Raw genomic sequence first — 22,495 nt, forward strand, 5'->3', positions numbered from 1 at the left:
TAATATATAATTGCTGGTTCTGCAGCTCTGGATGATACTCCACCTCAAGTTCATTAGGGGTAGTATTTAAAACAGAAAAACACTGTTAACAGTTTTGCTGGTACTTAACCACTACCCAGAATAAGTAGACCTGAGAAGATGAAACTGACACCTCCCCTAACACTCTTCCACTTGGAGCTCACTGTGATCCTCCTGCTTCAGCTCTTGCGCTGTTTGATTACTCTGCCATGACCGGCCTTCTTAGCACTTCCCATCCCTTTCCTTTCTACCATTCCCAAGGAGACAGCTAGGGGGATTGTGTTCATCATTCCATGGTTTTACACTGTTCCCTTCAGAGAACTCTGTCTCATCTATGCTAGCTTTGATCCTAGCACCTGAAGGGGTAGATCTCAGAGCTTGAGGCTAGCCTGGTCTTCATACTGAGTTCCAGGCCAGCAAGGGCTACATAATAACATTCTCAAATAACAAAAACCTACTACATCTCATGCTATTGTTAGTTTAGAAGGTTACTTAGAACCTTCCTTTCCATATTAATGGATATGAATCTAGTTACCATATAATAGTGTGTTGTAAATAATGCTATTTACCTGCGCTTTGTTTACGGACTGTTATTTTTCTATTGCTGATAAGATTTATCCTAAAAATAACATGACTTGTGAAGCATAGTGGCTTATCCCTTAAATCTCAGGAAGCAGAGGCAGGTGGATCTCTATGAGTTCAAGGCTGGCTGGTCAATAGAGTGAGTTTAGTTAGGTGTAGCTTAGTGGTAAAGAGTTTTCCCAGCATGTATGAGCCCCTGATTTCAGTACCTGGCACTGTTGAAATAAATGACACAAAACTGTTGGGTAATAATTGTTAGGTGAGATCGCTAGCATGGTTCAGATTCCTTAGGAATTTCAACAAGGCTAAAACAAGGTGTTGACCACTTTAGCTTTTTTTTTTTCTAAGTTATTATGTGCATGGTGCTTTGTCTACATGTATGTCTATGTAATATGTGCATTCCTGGTGCCTGTCATTAGATTTTCTGGAACTGGAATTATGTATAGTTGTAAGCCACTATGAGGGTGCTGGAAATCAAACCTAGGTCCTCTAGAAGAGCAAGCAGCCAGTGCCTAATTACTGAGTCATTTCTCCAGCCACATATGAACTTCTCGTATGGAAGGATTGGGAGAGCAAAGCTTCACTCCTGTTCTGCATTTTCCTTGAGTCCCATTGGGGTTAAAAAAACAAGATTGATATGCCAAGCAGTGGTGGCACACGCCTTTAATCCCAGCACTCAGGAGGCAGAAGCAGGCAGATCTCTGTGAGGTCATTGTCAGTCTGGTCTACAGAGTGAGTTCCAGGACAGATTCCAAAGCTTCAGAGAAACCCTGTCTCAAAATCAAAACAAAAATAAATAGATTGATACAAACTTTATAGAAGAACTGTACAAATTTATTATTTAATGTAAGTATACACGGGGACTAAATTTGGCTGCTCATAAGTTTTTAGCACAAGAGCCTCCCAAAGACATAGAGAACAAGTCAGGAGTCAGCTTCATATCTGGGTGTGGTGGGCAGAGACAGGTAGATCTCCCTGGTTTCCTGATGTTCATAGCGAGTTCTCAGTCAGCCACAGATCATGAGACCCTGTCTCAGAGATGACAGAGTCTTATATATTACAGCAGAGAAGAAGAGTCACGAAAAAGTGCTAAGTCAGAATGGCTCATTCCAGAGAAGTTAGCTTGTAAGGGAATTGGCCAGGAAAATAAGGATTAACAAGGCTGGTTATACAAATTCGTCAGCTTTTTCATCCTTGATGCTGAAGATGCATCTTTTCATGGGGGAATTTCATCTCTTGCTTTTATTTACTTATTTTTTAAGCTTATGTGGATGGGTGCTTTGTGTATCTCTTGGAACTGGTGTAACATAGTTGATTTTTCTCATGGGCTGCTGTTGCTAAAATTCCTTCTGTTGAGATAGAAACAATGCCTAACCCCTCTTACTGTCCACAGACAGCCCAGAGTAAGATTCCATAGAGTTCCTTGGGGAGCCATTGAGCTTAGTAGGCTTCCTCACAGAGCAGTGGATGAGGGTTCTAAGCAGGAGCCACAGCAGAAAGCCTGCACCCAACATGGACTTGACTCCCTGTGGCTGCATAGATGGAGACCCTCCCATACGCCCCAAGATCTGTGTTATATTCAATTAGGGCAGAATCGTGAATGACTGATAGGGACTGGTAGCTGCATACTCACTTGAAGGTTACATGACCTTCCCCAGCCCCGCTTCTTCCAAGAGGGAAGGTGTACAGTCAAGCCCAGCTAGACTTGTGAAGATGTCAGCAGACTGGTGTGGAGAATAGTTCTGTATGCATAGCAGCTACTGGAGAGAAACTGGTAAAAAAAAAAAAAATAGAGGAAGGGGTGGGAGGCTGGGCTCAGGATAGGTGAGCTTGCTGGAGTCAAGTTCCCAACCCTGACCCGGGGCATCTCTCAGTTACTTTTCACTCTAGCTCCAGGGGATCTGCTGCCCTCTTCTGGCCTCCTCGGGGATCTGCACTCGCATGCCCCACACATGAAAATAAACCTTTTTATTTGTGAGGCAAGGTTTCACTATGTAATCAGGGCCTACCTGGCCCTTAACTTGCTATTAGAGACCTGCCTACTTCTGTTTTCAGAGTTCTGGGATTAAAGGTGTACACCACCATGGCTGGCCCAAAATAAATCTTTAAAAAAAAAAGAATTCCTGACTTGTTACCTGTGTAAAGATAAATTCACATATGACTTTAATTTTATTTTTAAATCTTTTCATGCCAGTACCAGGAGTGCATATGCAATTTATCTAATGTGCATACTTACTTGTGAGGTCATAAAAATGTATGCATTTCTGTTAATGTTGACATTGTCCTGTTTCTGTGTAGTGGATAATTTGTTGCATCCACACCAGACAGAATTATGCCTTCGAAAAGTTTGGAAGAAAAAAGTGATTTTTTTTTTTTTTTAAATCCCTTTGGCACGTCTCTTCCTGTGGTTGAATAGGAATTCATGTCTTGCTTGTATTGGTCATATCATCATTCCTTTTATAGCTTTTCAGACACCAAGTTGCCCAGTCCATGAAGTATATTTTATCAAAGACTGAAAAGAGCAGAAACTAAGGTCAGAATAGTCTAGCTTCCAAACCACTGAGTTGGTTGACAGCTACAACAAAAATGTAAATCTATCCTAGTGAAGCGTGGCCAGTTGATTTCAGTGGAGCACACAGCTAAATCTGAGATAATAGTGCCAAAGGAACCTTAAAATGTGTCTACCAGATTTTGTATTGTACACTTTCAGGTATGGTTGGCCTGTGTTGCCCAGGCTGCCCTAGAACTCATGATCCTCCTGCTATTTCCTAGGAGCTGGGATTACAGGTGCATGCCACTGTTCCCAGCTTCTTCCCTGCTGGGTTTAGGGGACTGCACTATGCAAATACGTGGTCCTTTGTATCGTTATACTAAGCCACTATTTTTAATTTTGTTTAACTTCTATGTGTGTATGTGCACGTGTGCATATCCATATGCATGCACACATGCTACAGAGCATGTGTGGTGGTCAGAGCACAGCTTGTAGGCGTTGGTTCTCTTCCATTCTGTAGGTCAGAAGGACCAGACTCAGGTCGTCATGCTGGACAGCAAGCACTTTTACCAGCTCAGCCATCCCACCGCAGACTTAGGTTTTAATGCCTTTTGGTTCGAAACAGGGTCTCTACAATATATAGCCCAAAGTGGTCTCAAAAACTCTGCCTCCCAAGTGGGATTACAGGCATGCGCTACCACGCCAGGCTACTAATGGGCTTCTGTATTGCTTAGAGCCTTGATAACCATTTAAGATACCTGTGCTAGCCTTAACACTCCTGCAAGCACCTCCTGCCTGTGTGCAGGGTAAGATCCTAGCTGGATCAGATACAAGCTTTGCAGATTTTTAACCTTTAAAAAAAAAAACAAAAAAAACTTATGAAATACATATGCCTTTTTGTATAATTATTTTTCCTTCATTTGTAGAATTTTTTCCAGCAGAGAAATGTGGAGGTTATAGTGTTCCTGTTTCATGCCCCTCACCCTGTTATATACTTCCTATCGGAGAAATTGTGTGACTGTTCTGTGTGTTGTACACGTGTTTGATGTGTTAGTACAAGTGTCTCCCTGAATAAACGTGTCACCTCCCCCTGGAGGAGCTGCTCCTTGAAGGTGTGCTTCACTATCCCCACAGCTCTGCAGATTGCATGTGTGCCTTACTGGTCTGTGCCGCCATGGGCAGACAAGAATGCGACCTCATCCCGTGTTTCCACTTGTGCAAGCACTAGCCCGACCTTTGTGGGACTCGTTATTTAAGTCTGAATTGAATGAGTGTGAAATAGTCACTCTTTGCTGAAGTAGACATAGTAGAAGTTACTGAACAAGACTGCTACCAAGTCCTTCTGAGTGGAGGCTTTGTTTGTTTTGGGACAGAGACGCACGGTGTAGCCCAGGCTATTCTTGACAATCCTCCCTCAGTCTCCCAAGTGCTGGGGTCATAGGCATTAAGTCACCCCAGTTTTTTCATCCCTCAGTAGCTCCCTGTCCATGATAGTACACTGCTGGTTCAGAGTCATGTGATGACGCTGTACTTTCCCTTTCCCTGTCTAACACGGCTGCCTGTGACTTCAGGTAAGGTTACAGCATCCACAATCTAAATGGACCAGAAACGTCGTAGTCACTCTTAAACTGTATCATGAGATACGCTGTCCACTGGAGAGGGGGCGGCTAAAGTATTCTCTTTAATATTCAGTGTTTTATGATGAAGAAGTCTGTTACATTTCGCTCGGCAGGGACATATGCTGAGAAAAGCAGTTAGGGGATTTTGCCATTTTCCAGGTTTTACAGTCCAGCATCCCTGGGCTGTGTCATCTAATGGAACCACTATTGTGTATGTGGCCTGCGCAATGTGGATATATAGTATATAACTTAATAACTAGAGTTGAAGTGTTCATACCATTTTCCAGTGATTTCAATTAACTTGATTGATGTCTAAGTCTTTTATTAAAATCACATGGCAGGCAGGTGGGCAGTGGTGGCGCATAACTTTAATCCAGGCACACAGGAGGCAGAGGCAGGCAGAACTCTGTGAGTTCCAGGACAGCCTGCTCTACAAAGTGAGTTCTAGGACACACAGGGCTACACAGAGAAACCCTGTCTCAAAAAAAAAAAAAAAAAGACCAAAACACGGCAGGCAAAGCATAAACGTAGCCTTTATCATGGCTCAGGCAACTTCATCTGAGACCTTTTCTGGGTCCATCACGTCACTTCCAGGACAGAATGAGAGAGCTGCTGAGTTAAATGTCAGCTTTGGCTACAGAATGTCGCTACTGACCAAAAAATGCACTTAAAGGAACTGTCAATTAATATGAAAATATTGCTAAAATCCCACCATAATGTTACTGAAGAGAACAAGAAAATCATTTCAAAATTTGGAATGGTAGATAAAAATTTCTGAAAATGGCAGATAAAGGTTCTTTAGTAGTTGGTCCTAAGTATTGTTTATTATATTGATGTTTATCTGACCTAAGACCCATATAGTTATCCTAAATAAATACTAGTGTTATTATGTTTGTAAAGGTTTTTTTAAATATTTTTATTTTATTTGGTTTTTCTTTTTTTTTTTTTTTTGTCTTTTTTTTGAGATAGGATCTCACTTCATAGACCAGGCTGGTCTCAAACTCATCAACCTGCCTCTGCCTCCTGAGTGCTGGGATTAAAGGTGTGCACCACCATGCCCAGTTTCATTTATGTAGGACAAGTATAAGCCACAGGGAAGTGTGACGATCAGAGACAGCTCCTGGGGGTTGGGTCTCTCCTTCCACCTTGTGGACTTGAGGGAATCAAACTCAAGTCATGTTTACACTGAACCGTGCCACCAGCTCTAGTTTTGTTTTTTAAGACAATTTTTATTGCTAGGTTGCATCCAGGCTTTCCTAATACTTACAAGCTTGAAGCCTTTTGAGCGTTGGGTTTACAGAGATGTACCACCACACCCAACAGAAAAATTACTTCATCAGTTGGTAATTTTGTGTGTGTGTGTGTGTGTGTGTACACATGTGTGTATGCATGTGATCACCAGAAGTCAACCTTGGGTTTTGTCCACCTTTTTTTGAGGCGGGTCTCTCGCTGGAGTCTATTAGGCTGGGCTGGCTGGCCTGGAAGCCTCTGCATCTCCAGCGGTCAGGTGTGCTCCACTGCACCTGGCTTTTCCTGTGGCTGCTGAGGATCGGACTCAGCCTCATGCTAGCAAGGGAACACTGCACCAACTGAGCTCTCCTCAGCTCCACAAATAAATGAATTTTTCCCAAGAATACTTGTCACTGAAACTGTCAAAATATGAAAAAGCACTTTATAAATAAAATGTCAACATAGTATATATAGAGTACAGTACTAATACATTTCTTATAAAACATGTGTTAAAGGTTTGAGTACTTAAGCTGCATCCTAAAACTAAAAGGGAGAGATGTGGTTAAACACATACATTGTTAATACATGTATTAAGATACCATAATGAACCTACTGCTTTGTAATTATTATGCTAACATTTTAAAAATATCTAGAAAGCATACAACTTCTTAATATTATCAACATTATGTGATTCTTTTGTGTTTTTGGCAGTAGTCTCACTATCTGGTCGGCCCTCAAATTACAGTATTTTTTGCCTTCTCAGGCTCCCAAGTGCTGGGATTTATAAGTTAGGATCCTCCTTACCCTGGGTTGTCTTTTGAAGTCTTTGCAATGCTGAACATCAAACCTGAGGCCTTTTTGGTTTTTGTTTGGTTTTTCAAGACAGGGTTTCTTTGTGGAGCCCTGGCTGTCCTGGAACTTGCTCTGTAGACCAGGCTGGACTCAGAGTCAGATCACCTGCCTCTGCTTCCTGAGTGCTGGGATTGAAGGTGTGCACCACCATGTGCTAAACCCAAGGCCTTATGCACACTGACCAAGTGTCCTACCTCTGAGACATTTCCAGCTCCAGAACCTGATTTTTACAGCTCTAATTCTGATTCCAACTGGTTTATTTCTAAAATATATTTGATGGCAAAGAATGGGATCTTTTAAGAGTCCTTGAGCAGTCTGAATCTCTCTGGGGATGGTGGACTGAGCAAATACAGCCCACAGGATCAGAAACATGGACATTTGAGTGTGCTGGATCATGCAAAACACAGAGTCCTGTAGCTTCCTGCCAGGGGGCTGTGAGTGGGGATTTCTGGTTCGTGGGAATTTTGTCCTTATTCTTGGTGGCAATGTCTTTGTCTTCCAGCGCCCGAGCAAGCATGTAACTGACCTTTCTTTGATGAGCCAGTGCTTCTTCTTTGTCATTCAACTGTAAGCAGAAGTTAGGGATGTACCAGTTAGTGTGTCAGGAAAAGAAGTGTTGCATTTTATCAAAAGACTGCATTCTAAATTTAGATTGGTCATATTTTAGGATAATCTTGAATCAAATGCTGTAGGATTTAAGTGAAATTTTTTAATTTATTTGGTGTGCATGTTTATATCTGTGCCACGATGTATATGTGGGTGTTGGAGAAGAATTTGAGAAGTCGGTATGTGTGTCCTGGAATCATATTCAGGGCCTGGCAGCAGGCTCCAATCTTGATGGGTGAAATTGTGCCTTTTATTTTAAACTTTCGTTTATGCATGTGTGTGTATATGTGCCGTGTGTGTGCAGGCACCTAAGAAGGCTAGAACAGAGCATCAGATCCTCAAACTGGATTTACAGGTGGTTGTGAGTCACTACTTAATTTGAGTGCTGGGAACAGAAGTAAATGCTCCTAACTGAGGAGCCAAACTGAGCCATCTCTCCAGCCCCAGGGGCTGGAAGGGCAGCAGTGAGGGGCTCATTAAGTAGGGTACTTACAGTGCATGCTTAATTGAGTCCAATCCTTGGAACTCACATAAAGGTGAAGAAGAGAGCCGATCTACACATGTGCCATGGCATGCCATGCTCACACATACATCATACATACATATGACGATAATAAAATTTTCTTTAAAAAAAAAACCCAAGGAATTAGTGTTTCTTCTCTGTAACCCTGTAAGTTACCTGGAGATGGTGAAGATTGTATATTTGTGTGTAATCTCAACGTGTACTGACTTGTGAAAAATATTTAAAGCTGTATCTGAATTGTTGTTTATGTATTCATATACAAATAAACGTCAGCAGAGTTAGCGTGTCTGCTCTGAGCACTTGTGTCTGTGTCTGTGGAAGGTGCCAGGACTGACGTCGGGTCGTGTTGGTGACAAAGGCTCTGGAACTCTTAATTGCTCATAACTCCAGGCCACACATAAATGCAGGGAGCTGAGCTGGTTGGAACCAGTCACTGACACACACACACACACCCTTAGCTATCAGTTGTGGGGCTTTAAACCTGCACAGAAGGGATCCTTACAGGAGTGGAGAGAGCTGGCAGGGAGAGGTTGGGGCGTGGTTCCCAGTGGAGAAAAGGGTTTAAGGGCCTAGAATGGGAACCCGTGGATTAGCTGACCCACAGTCTCTAACAAAACCAAGTGATGGTCTGGCACTAACCAAGTCTATTAGCATCTTAAGGACTTCTTGTGGGCTGTCTTGGTCTTCAGTCTTCTTCGAACTGTTTTCTGAAGGGAGCATCCCCAGCAGTCGCTGCCCTAAGGTCTTCTTTTTCCTTTGGGACGCATATCCTGGAATGGAGTGAGAAAGTCCAGCTGAGATTACTCTCGCTGATGTTAATTGCAGTAAAAGTAGTACCTGTGAGCCAAGGCTGATTAATTCCTGCAGCAAAACCACAAGGACCAGTGTTGCAGGTTGCACAGCATGATGGGGGAATGTGGATTTCAGGTGTGGGTGGGTAGGGACCTGGAGAGGGAGGCACGCTGTTGGAAGCTCAGGCCCAGGTCATCACAGTCTCCTGGAGCAGCAGAAATCCAGGTCTGTGTGTGAGATCTCTAAGCATGCTATGTGGAAACACTGCAGAGGCCCGACAGGTGCAAGCCGCAGACGCCAGAAGGGCCCACACGGGATCCTTGCTCCGCCTCTTAACCACTAAGCTTTAGATGTGTTTTCTGAGCTTCCCCCTGACCTCTGAGTAGGGAGCACTGTCTTCCCATTTGCCATTGTCATTTCTGATGGTGACAAAACATCCATAAAGTTTGCCATCTTAAACATTTCATTCTGTGCACAGCTGGGGGAGTTTGAGAAGACATTATGAAGCCAGATGGTGCTTAGACAACTCACTGCTGTATTAAACTTGGTTAAAATGGTAGATTTTGTGGACATTTTATCATCATAGAAACATAACTGGAAACAGCTAGCCCAGTATTAGCATACAATATAATTCTCTATATCTTGATGTATCACCAAAAGACAAGATTTGTAGAAAATGCCAGGTGTGGTAGCACATACTTGTAATCCCAGCCCTGGGAGGCAGACACACATGGCACTCCATGACAAGCATATGGAGGTCACAGGACAACTTGGGGAGCCAGTTCTTCCATTGTGTGGGTCCCGGGCTTAAACTCAAGCCTAGGCTGAACTGAGTTTCTGATCCTCCTCCCTCTCCTCCTAAATGCTGGGGTTCCTGACATGTGCATCATGCCCAGCTAAATACATTTTCTTTCCTGTTTTTGAGACAGGGTCTCACTAGGTATTCCTGATGAGCCTACAACTCCTACACAGACCACGCTGGCCTGGAATTCAGAGACCCACCTGCCTCTGCCTCCCCGGTGCCAGGATTAAATGTGTGCACCACCATGCCCAACTAAATTCTATTTTCAGCGTTACTTTCCTCTTGGCATTTGAGTCTCTTGAGTTAGTACCTCCAGTCGTCTGCCTCAGCTTCTGAGTGCTTGGATTACAAACCTGCACCAGCCTTCCCGACTCACCAGAGCATTTGCATTAATTATGTCTCTTTCCACAAGCCACACAGCCCTGTCTTAGTGAGGCAGAAGACTACTAGAAAGAGCACTCAAGATGGCTTGGTGTGGGTTACTGCTCTTACAGAGGACCCGAGTTCAATTCTCATTTCAACCCCCTGTAACTCCAGCTCCAGGGAGTCCAGCACCCTCTTCTGGTCTTCCCGGGCTGTTGAGGAATATTTATTTATTTAACTATGCAAAGATATGTTGCATTTGTTTAATTATGTAAAGATGTGTTGCATTTGTCTTACCTTGCCTGTCTAAGGCACCTGATTGGTCTAATAAAAAGCTAATAGCTAGGCAGGACTGCAGGGCAGAGAGTAAACCCAAGGAGGAATCTAGGCTTGACAGAGACAGGAAGAAAGAAAAGAGATGCCAGGAGCCAGCCAGGCAGACACACAGGAAGCAGGAAAGTAGAACATACAGCATGAAAGAAAGGTAGAAAGGCAAAACAGATGAGTAGAAACTGGTTAAATTAAGTTAAAAGAGTAGTAGTAAGCTAAGGCCGAGCATTCAAAATTAAGTCTTCATGTCTTTATTTGGGAGCTGGTTTGGGGCCCAAAGAAAATTCTGACACAGTAGGTGCCGGCATGCACATTTATATGCATACACACAGAACTCTAAGTGTTGGAAAGAGCTTATTCTGTCTCTTTATGGTTTTATTAACTTCAAAGCTCATTTGCATACATAATTGCCATTGTTGTCCTTTTGGAATTTCTGCCTCCACCTCCTGATTATAGCAGCACAGTTATGTGCCACCATGCTTGGTGCTTCACAGGTGCCAATTTAAAACAAAATCATTATTATGTGTTCGTGTGTGTGTACATGTGTGTGGGGGGCATATGTGTCAGGCATGGCCTGCTTATGGAGGTCAGAGGACAACTTTATGGAGTCAGTCAGCTTTCTCCTGAAGTGTCTAGGATAAACGTTAGAATGAAATACTTGTTTCCACCGTAAACATCAGCATGAACTGTTGCTTTCTAGAAGTACTTAGACCTTGAAGAAATCATAGCGGAAAACTGATTGCTGTTACCTACGGAGCTGTTTTTCTGAAGGAGCTGTCCAGCCTTTGCATGACTTTGGTCACAATATGGAGCTGGCACACCTGGGTATCTTGAATTACTGGGTGCTGCACACAGTACACAATAAGGGCTAAGGTTGCTGGGGTGTGATGTTCTCCTTCCAAGAGCATAAAGATGGATCAGGGGCTTTGGGATGAAGGATCTGTTTTACCCAAAAAGGCACTTGTAGTGTAATGTAAGTAAGCCTTGCACACTGCTCAGGGTTCAGTTTACAGAAACAGGTCCTTCTGCTGCCAGAGCCGAGAATCATCCTACAGTGACCCTGTCCTCAACCGACCCTCGAAATACACAACACCCGACACCCTCCACTTTTGGGGCCAGGGATGAAACTGAAGTTGTTAGGCTCGGTAGCAAGTCCTTTTAGGTGCTGAGCCATCGGTTTAGCTCCGACACTTGCTAAATTTGAAACGAATAACAGCTACATGAAAAACTCCAGTCACACCTCTCTCCTGTGCTGACTTGGATTGTATCCCAAAGCAACTAACACCCGCTTCTCCGCAGTTACCCTCGTCTTTCAGGTGCTGCCTGTTGGTCCACGCGGCCGCTCGTCTACACTTATCCACGTGTGCCAGTCTCAGCGCCTGGTCGTTTTTCCTCGTTAACTGCTGCTCAAAGGCAATTCTGAATGCATCTGCCATTATATGAGCCTCTTCCTTACTTTTCTGCAGAATTTCCAGCTGAAAGAGAGGCAGTTAGCCATGAGGTGAAACTGGATCCGTTTTTCATATGAATCGCTGTATTCCTAGCCTCTGTATCCTCCAAATTGTCTGCGTAAGTCAGCGCTTGCCCATTCTACCAGCTCTCTGAATGCCAGCAATCCACCCTGTGCCAAACCCCTGCCAGTCCAGCTCTTGAAACTCACCACCCCTGCTGGGCCCTGTGCCTGTCCTGCCCAAATCCTGGAGGAAGGGCACAGCCTAAGGCTGTGTACCTCCCTAGCTGAGCTTGAGTCTGATCCATGTGATTCTATGCTGTTCTTCAGGAGTAGCTAATGTTTGGCTGTTAGCCTTCCTAAGTGATCTAAAGGCTTTAAATTCACCGTCTTCAAAAAAGGTAAACCAGTGCCTGGGCATAGTGGCACACGCCTTTAATTGCCAGCACTGGAGAGGCAGAGAGAGACAGGCAGATCTCTGAGTTCAAGGCTGGCTTAGTCTAGAGTTAGTTCCAGCACAGTCAGGGGTACGCAGAGAAACCCTTTCTCAAAACAAACAGTAAAACAGTTTAGAATTTTGCCAAATAATAAATTTGGTTTGTACACATAAACATTCATAATTAAAGTCAGCTGGTTAAATGCCTGGCCTGTGATGATAAACATGGTGTCTGTTTCTTCCAAGACAGTTGTCATCCTGTTAACCTGTGAGAGGACTGAGGCTTACTCTGCCCACAGCCACATGGACAGGGAACGATGGTGCTAAGGGCACCGCTGGTCAAGTCTATCTGCGTCCTCCCATGTCATCCTCCCGCCCCAGGGTCAACTCTTATTTTAATGTAAACACACCGTTTCCCTCTATTAACTGTGATTTGAAGGCTGTGTAGAAATGAGAAAATATGATTTAAGAAATATTAACTACACACTTAGTCAAACTACCTGGCTTCAGATTTCATGCAATGCACGATGTGTGTTTTGGAACCAGGTAAACGAAATCTAAAGCACAAGTTAATTCTATCACATAAAGCCAAGCGTAGGTTCCACAGCCACTGACGCCTAAGATGAAACTCATTACTGCAGATCCTGCCGTTTATCCTCCCACTAATGAAGGGCCCGAACCAGGGCATCTGGTAAATACCTCATGTCTGAGCTGAAGAACCAGTTTGCGAGTGGATGCTGCCATTTTGGCACAAGAACAGGGGTTCCCTCCAGGACCGCGACACACGCAGGCGCCGAGGACTGCAAGCTTGAAACCCAAAGGCATTGCCTGTTAGCAAGTGTCACACTGTCTGAGCCACATACACACACCACCCCACCACAGCCATGCGCATGCTAGTCAAGCCTCTGATTCAATAAAGTGGACAGTGTGTGTGTGTGTGTGTGTGTGAAAACAGGTGAGGAATTCATGATCTGAGTGGAAATGGCCACAAATGAGACATCATTTCTTGCTGTAACAAACACTTCAAAGAGTTTACATTCCTTCCTTCTCAATCTCAAAACCTTTAATTCTGGCATTCATCTCCCATAACTTTGGATGTGCAGCAAGAATTTAGCCTAACCAAGTCTTTAATACTAACACCCAAAGAGTGCTTCCTGTGGTAGGCGTGACCTTGTACCTACATTCCCTGTGTCTCTCTCCTCCAACAAGACTGTGCTCAGAATGAACAATGAGTTTTCACCCTGGGGAAAGCAATCATGGCTCCATTCTTTAAAAAATTTACTCTGCGGGGCTGGAGAGGTGGCTCAGTGGGTAAGAGCACTGGCTGCTTTTCCAGAGCCCTGAGTTCAATTCCCAGCAACCACGGGTGTTCTCACAGCCATCTCCAGTGGGATCTGATGCCCTCTCTTCTGGCATAAGGTTGTACATGCAGATAGAGCACTCACAAAATCAATCTCACAAAAATAAATATGTTTCTTGGTCAATGACTGTAATGAAGTCACTTGTAGCCCTGGCCCCTCAAAACTTGACTAAAGCTGAAGGGAAGAAGCAGGGCCATTCATGGAAGACAAGAAAAAAGAAAAGCAAAGCAAGAACCTCCCTTCTGTTTTCCTCCCATGATAGCAGCTAGGCACACTTACTAATTTAGCAGAGGTCGTCTGTAGTACTGTACCATGCGTTCTGAAGTTTCATAAGGAATTTACTATAAAACTACCTAACTCCAGTCTGCCTAGGTGTACGTCACTAGCAGTGTGAGAGAAAATCACCCCTCATTCCTGTCTCCCCTCGTGTGTGACGTGGAGCTTGAGTCAGAGCGTGAGGGTAAAATGTGTCAGTCATAGAAGACCCGACACAGGTGAAGGGCGGTACAGTGCTTGTTCTTGCCTTGTCACCGTGAGAAAATACCTGAACCCACCCGGCCTTAGTTCCATGACATCCCTTTGCAGCCAGTCCCACCCAGCAGGGAGGCATGGCTCAAGCAGTGCCCGCTGCAAAGAGCAGGGTAGCAGCAGCTGGCAAGAAGCGACCTGGGAGGTCAAGGGTCTTTCGCACCCGAGCCTGAGGCGCTAAGTATGTTGCTGTCCCGAGCAGGCTGCAGGGAATAGGAAAGCAGCCGTCTCTGCCATGCGGCTTTCCCGGGTGCACACGTACCTCGAGTCCAGATACCTCTGAAAAGGCACTGTCCTCCTGAGCCATGTTCTCCTGGGCCACCTTCTGCTGTCTGATATCAAGCATGGCAAGGGCCTCCAAATACCGCTGGTTCAAAACTAGGAAGGGCCACACACGACACTGTGAGTTCTCTGAGGTTAACTACAGCCTCTCTATGGAGTTACACAGAAGCCACACACTCACTTCTTCTAAGTGACACCTATCAGCCATCACACAAGACTGGGCTCCATCCAGAAAACCTATCTGATGAAACAGGAAGTAGCATGGGAGAAAAGTGATACGGAGTCGCTCCTTTTTGTTGTGGTGGTGGTTTTGTTTTTCAAGACAGGGTTTCTCTGTTTAACAGCTCTGGCTGTCCTGGAACTCACTCTGTAGACCAGGCTGGCCTGGAACTCAGAGATCCACCTACCTCTGCCTGAAACGCTAGGTGGGGATTAAAGGTGTGTGCTGGCCAGGTGGTAGTGGCCTACGCCTTTAATTCCAGCACTCGGGAGGCAGAGGCAGGCGCATCTGGGGTTGAGGGGGGAGAGAAAAAAAAAGAATCAAGGTGTGTGCCACCAAGTGGACTTTTTACTTTTTTTTAAGATTTACTTATTTATTTATTATGTATACAGTGTTCTGCCTTCATACCAGAAGAAGGCACCAGATCTCATTACAGAGGGCTGTGAGCCACCATGTGGTTGCTGGGAACTGAACTCAGGACTCCAGAAGAGTGATCACTTAAGAAGAGTTCTTAACCTCTAAGCCATCTCTCCAGCCCCTTTTCTTTTTCTTTTCTTTTTTTTTTTTTTTAAAGTAAACATGTAAGGTAAATTATCCAGCGACGTTGAGAATGTTGCAGGAATATTTCTGGAATAAGTACTTTGATACCAATGGGACCAAAAGAGATAGGAAGTCAGGACACCCCCCCCAAAAGGTTTCCATGCCAGGTCTCGCTTGTATTCTTATTTGATACTCTAAAACCACGTGGGACAGACAGAAAAATAAGATTTTACAAAAGACCACAGGCAGCAGGTTGGTCAGGGCAACCACCAATTGTTTCAGCTGTTCCTTCAGGTCACTCTGTTCCAGGGAGCAAGGAAAGTTATGTTTGCCGAATAGGCAGTAAAAGCAGGGCTGAAACTAAATCGATAAATCGCTATGCGATAGTGGACCTTTCCCGCCTTATTCTGTCTGCTTCAGACAAGGAGATCACATGTACTCTATTTACGTCAAGTGTGCAAGTTACACAAATTCCATCAGATTTTTTCTATTAAGAGTTTTCCACAGGTGTGGTTGTGGCATGCCTTTAATCCTAGCACTCGGGAGGCAGAAGCAGGTGGATCTCTGAGTTCGAGGCCAGCCTGGTCTACAGAGTGAGTTCCAGGACATTCGGGGCTACACAGAGAAACCCTGTCTGGAACAAAGAACAACAACAGCAAGGAGTTTTCACAGAGGGCTGGGTGTGATGGTGATTTCGAGGCCAATCTGATCACTGAGTGCTTTGGGACAGCCGGGGCTGCCTAGTAAGACCCTGTCTCAAGAAACAAAACAGTTTTCATAGGAGAGGCCCTCACCATGGTCAGAAAGAAAGGGAAGGGATCCTGTTTAGTGGAGAACAGAAAACAGTAACCTTCCTCTCGAGGCAGAGTGAGCAAGGGAAAAGAAGGGCGGGGGGGCTTGTGATTCTGGAACCTTCTGTCCTAGACAACCAGAGGGACAGCTGGATGCTCAAACACACGTGTGTCCAGATCTCATCTGGGCGCTGCGTGAGCACCAGGAGCCTCTGAGCCACACTGATTCGGGTTTTGTTCCCTTCAAACGGTCACTTAGCTTCTGCTGAGGGGAGGAATTAGCATCTTAAAAATCTGTTACAAAAACCAGTACCAGCAGGGTTCTTCCAATGTTTACCATAAGGTGGCCCATTATATACGGGCTGTGCAACATACAGACTTTACACCTAAGAGTACACACACAGCAGGGCGGTGGAGCCCAGACTGTGTCTACCTCACGGCAATCCTCCTGCCTCAGCCTCCCAAGTGACGGGCTTATAGGTTGCACCACCTCACCTGGCCCTTTCTATGGAAACTGGACCGAAGGGATGGTGGAGAGGAACTGTGCACAGCCTTGACTTTGGAAGATTTCAGAAAACTGTGACGGTTGAGGGCAGGGACCGCACACACAGTTTGCCAGCACTACCGAATTAATAATCACTTTTGCTTTTTTAGAGTTTTCAAGAACTGTAGTTCAGACATGTACACAATGTACTTTGATATATCCACCTCCCACTCCCTCCAACACCTCCCAATTGCTGCCTTTTTTTTTTTTTCAGACAGACTCTCCCGTGTAGCCTATGGCTGTTGTTAAACTGTGTAGACCAGGCTGGCCTCAAACTCATAGAGATCTACCTACCCCTGCCTCCTGAGTGCTGGGATTAAAGGGTGAGTACCACCACAGCTTGCCCAACTGCTTATTTTAAACAATTAAATGATTAATTTGATGTTGCATGGATTTCACCTTGATAGTCTTATTTAAGAAATCTAAATGATGTATTTTTATTTTCCCTAAATTATATTACTTCAAAATATTAGCACTTTGTCTATATTGACAAGAGTGTTCTTGCTGCAGCAGTATATTCTATATTTGCTGTCTTTAAACATATTTTATTATTTTTTTTAGAGGCAAGGTTTCTTTTTTTTTTTTTTTTTTTTTTTTTTGATTTTTCGAGACAGGGTTTCTCTGTGGCTTTGGAGCCTGTCCTGGAACTAGCTCTTGTAGACCAGGCTGGTCTCGAACTCACAGAGATCCGCCTGTAGAGGCAAGGTTTCTGTGTAGCCCTGGCTGTCCACTCTATAGACCAGGCTGGCCTTGAACTCAGACATCCACCTGTCTCTGCCTCCCGCAAGTGCTGGGACTAAAGATATTCGCCACCACCCCAGGCTCACGTATTTTTAAAGAATCATTAAAATCCATTACTCACCAGCATTTTCAGACTTGAGCATTTTAATTTCTTCTGTTTTCACCTTCAGATTCTCTCTGAGGACAGCATTGTCACAGCTTAGTCTGCAAAGGAAAACTTAACTAAGTAATGAAAGTATTAACACCTCAATGAATGAAAATATCTTTATTTCTACAATTTATTATATTTTATTTATTTGTGGGGCATTTTAAAAGTGCACATATTGGGGCCAAAGGACAGCCTGTGGGAGTGGGTTCTCTCCTTCTGCTATATGGGATCAAACTCAGGTCGTTGGGATTGGTGGCAAATGTTTTTATCTACTCAGCCATCTCACCAACCTTCAATTATATATATTATTATAATTATTATTTGGTTTTTTGAGACAGGGTTTCTCTGTGTATGTCTGGCTATCCTGGAACTGGCTCTTGTAGACCAGGCTAGCCTTGAATGCACAGAGATCCTCCTGCTTCTGCCTCCCTGAGTGCTGGGATGCCACTACCACCTGGCATCACAATAATATAATTTTAATTCAACTTAATAACCATTTGGACACTGACTGTGCTTGGGCCATCTAAGACAGGTCCTCAGGTAAACCTTGGCTATTGGTCAGTACTGAGTAGGTACGGAGATCATAACCACTGGACTAAGTTAATGAAGGGATTGACGACAGGAAGCTGTGCAGGGGTGGGGGGTACGAGGAATCGCTGTACCTCCTGCTCAGTGTTGCTTTAATTCTAAAAGAGAGGCAAACCCAAAGTCCTTCACTGGAGGGTGGGGGGAAAGAACACCATAATGTTCCTAACATGATTATTTAAAACAGCCATAAGGCAGAAGCAAGCCCCAGTGGCCACCTAGGACTGAAGGAGTAAACCACTGAATTTATACCAGATGATACAGAATTGACGTCATTGTTTATCCAGTGCAAGACATAATTAGGAATAGGCTTTGTCCTATGTACATAACACACATCCAATCCCATATGGGTCTGCCAGGTCCTCTAGCACAAGGTAATGAAGAAATTGATCAGTTATTGATTGGGAACATGTTGCAGGCCTCAGAATTTCATAAAAAAACATCATGTCAAGCCGGGTGGTGGTGGCGCACGCCTTTAATCCCAGCACTCGGGAGGCAGAGGCAGGCGGATCTCTGAGTTCGAGGCCAGCCTGGTCTACAAGAGCTAGCTCCAGGACAGGCTCTAGAAACTACAGGGAAACCCTGTCTCGAAAAACCAAAAAAAAAAAAAAAAAAAAAAGGAAAAAAAAATCATGTCAATAGCAAAGGTTTAAATAAAGAGTTTTCTATTACATGGAAACAAGCTAAGGAGGTTATAAAGAGCTGTCCTACTTGCTCTCTCTATAACCAAACACCACTACCTGCAGGGACTAACCCAAAGGGCACTCAAAGGAATGAAATCTGGCAGATGGATGTGTTCCACTTTGCAGAATTTGGCAAATTAAAATATGTACACCACACCATTGACACTTATTCAGGTTTTCGGTGGGCAACCGCTTTAAGCTCAGAAAAGGCTGATTCGGTAATCACACATCTATTAGAAGTTATGGCCATCATGGGTGTACCTACACAAATAAAGACGGATAATGGCCCAGCTTATGTCTCTAGGTTTTTTGCATATTGTAATATTTTTAAAAAACATAAGAAAAAGAAAAAATACCATTTATACTGTATCTTAGTTTATGCTTGTCAGAGGGAATTAAGGAAAAAAATGTGGTCTATTCATCATATAGTGGAATCTTCTCAGATGCTGGAGACAGATTGTGAAACGCTCTACAACACGGAGGAGTTTGCAGGACCTGTTGAAGTACATACAGTCTCTCATCCACGCTGGCCACCTTGGCCAGGAGGGCTGGGACTATAGATAAAGTCACCGCCATGCCTGACTTTTTACAAAGGTCCTGGGGATCTGAACTCAGGTCCTCACACTTGTGAGGCAAACACTTTACCCACTGAGCCATCTCCCCAGGCTGCTTTGTTTGTTGTTGTTGCTTTACAAATGCTAACTAGGCCCTCTACCGCTGATCAGCATCCTGGGTCTGTGCCTTGCCACAAAGCCTGGCTCTACTATATATACAGTATTAGGAAAACAACAGAAAAATATGGAAATGGTAAGTAGATCAGCAATAAGAATTTTATTTATAATTTGCTCAAAGAAGAAGAAAGCCTAAAATTGCATCTGAATGACATGCATTTTAAAATTTTCCTCTACCTACCCAGGCTGAGGATGGGCTCGGCTGTGCCCAAAGAGGATGGGCCTCGGTTGTGACGTAATTGCACAGCATGCACAGGCCCTAGGTTTAGTTTTCAATGCCATCAATATACAAACCTGTCATATTTTTGGATCCACGATTCCTCTATATTTTTAAATCTATCCTGATCAAATTCCATTTCCCACTGCAAGGCATTTATTTCCTATAGAAAGAGAAATAATACCTTCAAATAAAAAACAAAAGAGCATTTTGTGGAGAATTATCAGTATACATCTTTCTGAGACACTGAATGGGTGAAAGGCATTTATTTATGCGCTTGGAAGAGTCTACGGTGCTTGAAAAATACATTGGGCTGGGCGGTGGTGGTACATGCCTTAATCCAATCCCAGCACTTGGGAGGCAGAGGCAGCCAGATCTCTGTAAATTCAAGGCCAGCCTAGTCTACAGAGTGAGTTCCAGGACAGCCAGGGCTGTTAGACAGAGAAACCCTGCCAAACACACACACACACACCAAATGGATTTTTTTTAAGCTCTCAGTCACACTTTGATAAAGCTCACCGAACACAGCAAAGAAATTTCAAATTATTTATGTTCAAAATTTGGTTGTAGTGAGCCCAGACTTCTCAGGGCCCACTTCTGCCCATGTAGACACCAGAAACTAAATTTACTTCTTGGAGTCTTAACCCAAATGGCCCCATTAGGGGAGAATACGATTTATGTAAGAAAATGACATCTGTGATTATCCTAATTCCATGTCCAGTGAGGCGTTCAGAAACACGCTGACCCTGCCTGGGGCAGAGGACAAAAAAGGAAAAAGATAAAAAGTGCTAAATTGTCAGACCTGCTGCCATAAAAGGCCACATTTACCCGCGTGATAATCTATTTTAAAATTTATGAGTCCCGGGGCTGGAGAGATGGCTCAGTGGCTAAGAGTACCGGCTGCTCTTCCAGAAGACCCTGGTTCAATTCCCGGCACCCACATGGCTGCTCACAACTGTCTATAACTCACTCCAGTTCCAAGGGAGCCAATACTCTCATACAGGTAAACTGATGTACATGAAATAAAAATAAGTCATTAAAAAAACGTCAGTGTCCAAAGGGAAAACCGTCAGAGACTGCAGAACTCCTTGCAGGAGAGTAAGCCTAAATGAAACACCTGTAACCACGCCGAGCCTAAGAACATTATATCTAAATATTATCAGATTGAGCGTATCAATGCTACATTTGCAAATACCTTCTCCAAAGATCTCTTTTGTTCTATGGTTTTTTGAAGCACTGTCTGTGTGTGACTTGTGGCTTTGTCAAGCACTGCCTAAGAAAAAATAAAAATAGTGTCAGTAAAATTAAGTTTTAAACCCTCTTATTTGCATAATATATGAGCATATTCCTATATGCATATTTTATTTTTAAAGATTTATTTATTTTCAACACACATACTTTTTTTCAATGTCTGTGTGTCTGCATATAAATGTGTGCATGTGCGTGCTGATGCCTGCGGGGCCTTTTTGGAAGGGGTGTCAGATCTCCTGGAGCTGGAGTTACAGGCAGTTATGAGCTACTTGACTAAGAAGAAAGTATTGCTGGGCAGTGGTGGCGCACACCTTTAATCCCAGGACTGGAAGGCAGAGGCAGACGGATCTCTGAGTTTGAGGCCAGCCTGCTCTACAGAGAGAGTTCTAGGACAGCCAAGGCTACAAAGAGAAACCCTGTCTTAATAAACTAAAAAGGAGGAGAAGCAAGAAGGAGAAGAAAGTATTTGTTATGATTTCAGCCACAATAAGGCTGGCACTTCCGAGTTCTAGGGCCATGCATGTGCGGATAAGCCTTCAGGCAGAAGTGCCTAAGGGCCCTGTGATCCACGTGCAGTGTGGCTGCATCATCCACGTATGGCTCAGCTAAGCCCTTGCACGCATGTGTGAGCCCCATCATCTGCGTATGACGTAGTCACGTCAACCCCCTGTGCACATGCGCTAGGCAGCTTTTAAAAGCTGGAAGCACTGTCTCCATCTCCCTCTCTCTCCTCTCTGCACACCGACCTCACCATGCCTGTCCACACCCCCTTAATAAACTCCTAAGCGGGTTTTTTTGCGTGTTCCGTGTTTCCTTCTCACTCGCGCCAGGTAATTTCAGTACTTTTCATGCTTTAACATGATTGGACCTCAAAAGCATGCTAACCAAACAATTACAGACACAAATTGCTTGGTTACATTTGTTTGAAAGAGAAAAGGTGAAAAGACAAATCCATTAAAAAGTGTGTGGGTGAGTCTTTTTCAGTTTTTTTTTTTTGAGACGTATTTTATCTATTACATATACAGTGTCTGCATGTACACCTGCATGCAAGAAGAGGTCACCAGATCTCATTAGCTGCCATGTGGGTGCTGGGAATTAAACCCAGATCCTCTGAGAGAGCAGCCAATGCCCTTAGCCTCTGGGCGATCTCTCCAGGCCCTACAAGATTCATTTTTTTTAATATATTGCAAGTGCTCTAAAATTAGGTTCTAGGGATACCTATACAACTCAGTAGTTAATAAAAAAATAACTGTATCTCAAAAACCCAACAATATTAAATACCGATTCTTTTATTTTACAAGGTAAAAGCATCACTAATTACTGTTGTTTCTGCTGCTGCTGCTGCTAGTGGTGGTGGTGCTGGTGGTGGCAGTGGTGGTGGTGGTGGTGTGTGTGTGTGTGTGTTTCCAAAACAGGCTCTCAGGATGTAACTAGGCCCAGTCTTGAACTCTCAATCCTCCTACCACTGCCTCCTGAGTGCAGGGATTATAATTCCACTCATTACTGAAATGTGTTAGGTGATGAAAATTTCAGAAATAAATTCTTACCATGCTTTGAAGGATTTTCAATGCTTCCTCTTTACCTTCAAGTTGCCTTTGAGAGGCTTCAAGTTCAGTTTTTAAAATTTCTACTTCCTGAGGACAGAAATACAGTAAGCCTTCCTGTTTGCAAGGCATGGAATTCCTGAACTGTCAACTGGCTAGTCCACATTTACCCTTAAACAAGGTTGTGAATTCCTAGGGATGCTGCAGTGAGCCTGTCAAACTATGACCAAGAGCC

The 22,495-nt window shown here is 44.0% G+C and overlaps 1 protein-coding gene across 5 annotated transcripts in view; it reads right to left on the minus strand.

The window, feature by feature from the left end:
• Positions 1-1,412: 1,412 nt before the first annotated feature.
• The window catches only part of Ccdc125 (coiled-coil domain containing 125), a 34,445-nt gene continuing 13,362 nt past the window's right edge, over positions 1,413-22,495 (minus strand). For 2 of the 5 annotated variants that reach the window (XM_038323052.1, XM_038323055.1), the window contains 9 exons: positions 22,264-22,350; positions 20,661-20,738; positions 19,543-19,628; positions 17,223-17,305; positions 14,246-14,361; positions 12,794-12,901; positions 11,512-11,683; positions 8,561-8,691; positions 5,919-7,357 (listed from right to left, as the gene is read on the minus strand). In XM_038323052.1, coding sequence (XP_038178980.1) covers positions 7,055-7,357; positions 8,561-8,691; positions 11,512-11,683; positions 12,794-12,901; positions 14,246-14,361; positions 17,223-17,305; positions 19,543-19,628; positions 20,661-20,738; positions 22,264-22,350 — 1,164 coding nt within the window. In that variant the 3' untranslated portion in view covers positions 5,919-7,054. Of the gene's footprint in view, positions 2,372-2,836; positions 3,113-5,918; positions 7,358-8,560; positions 8,692-11,511; positions 11,684-12,793; positions 12,902-14,245; positions 14,362-17,222; positions 17,306-19,542; positions 19,629-20,660; positions 20,739-22,263; positions 22,351-22,495 lie in introns of those variants that run through there. The other 3 variants (XR_005284683.1, XR_005284682.1, XM_038323054.1) reach the window with 3 other exon arrangements.

This window comes from Arvicola amphibius, chromosome 3 (assembly GCF_903992535.2).
Source record: "Arvicola amphibius chromosome 3, mArvAmp1.2, whole genome shotgun sequence".
Classification (NCBI taxonomy): domain Eukaryota; kingdom Metazoa; phylum Chordata; class Mammalia; order Rodentia; family Cricetidae; genus Arvicola; species Arvicola amphibius.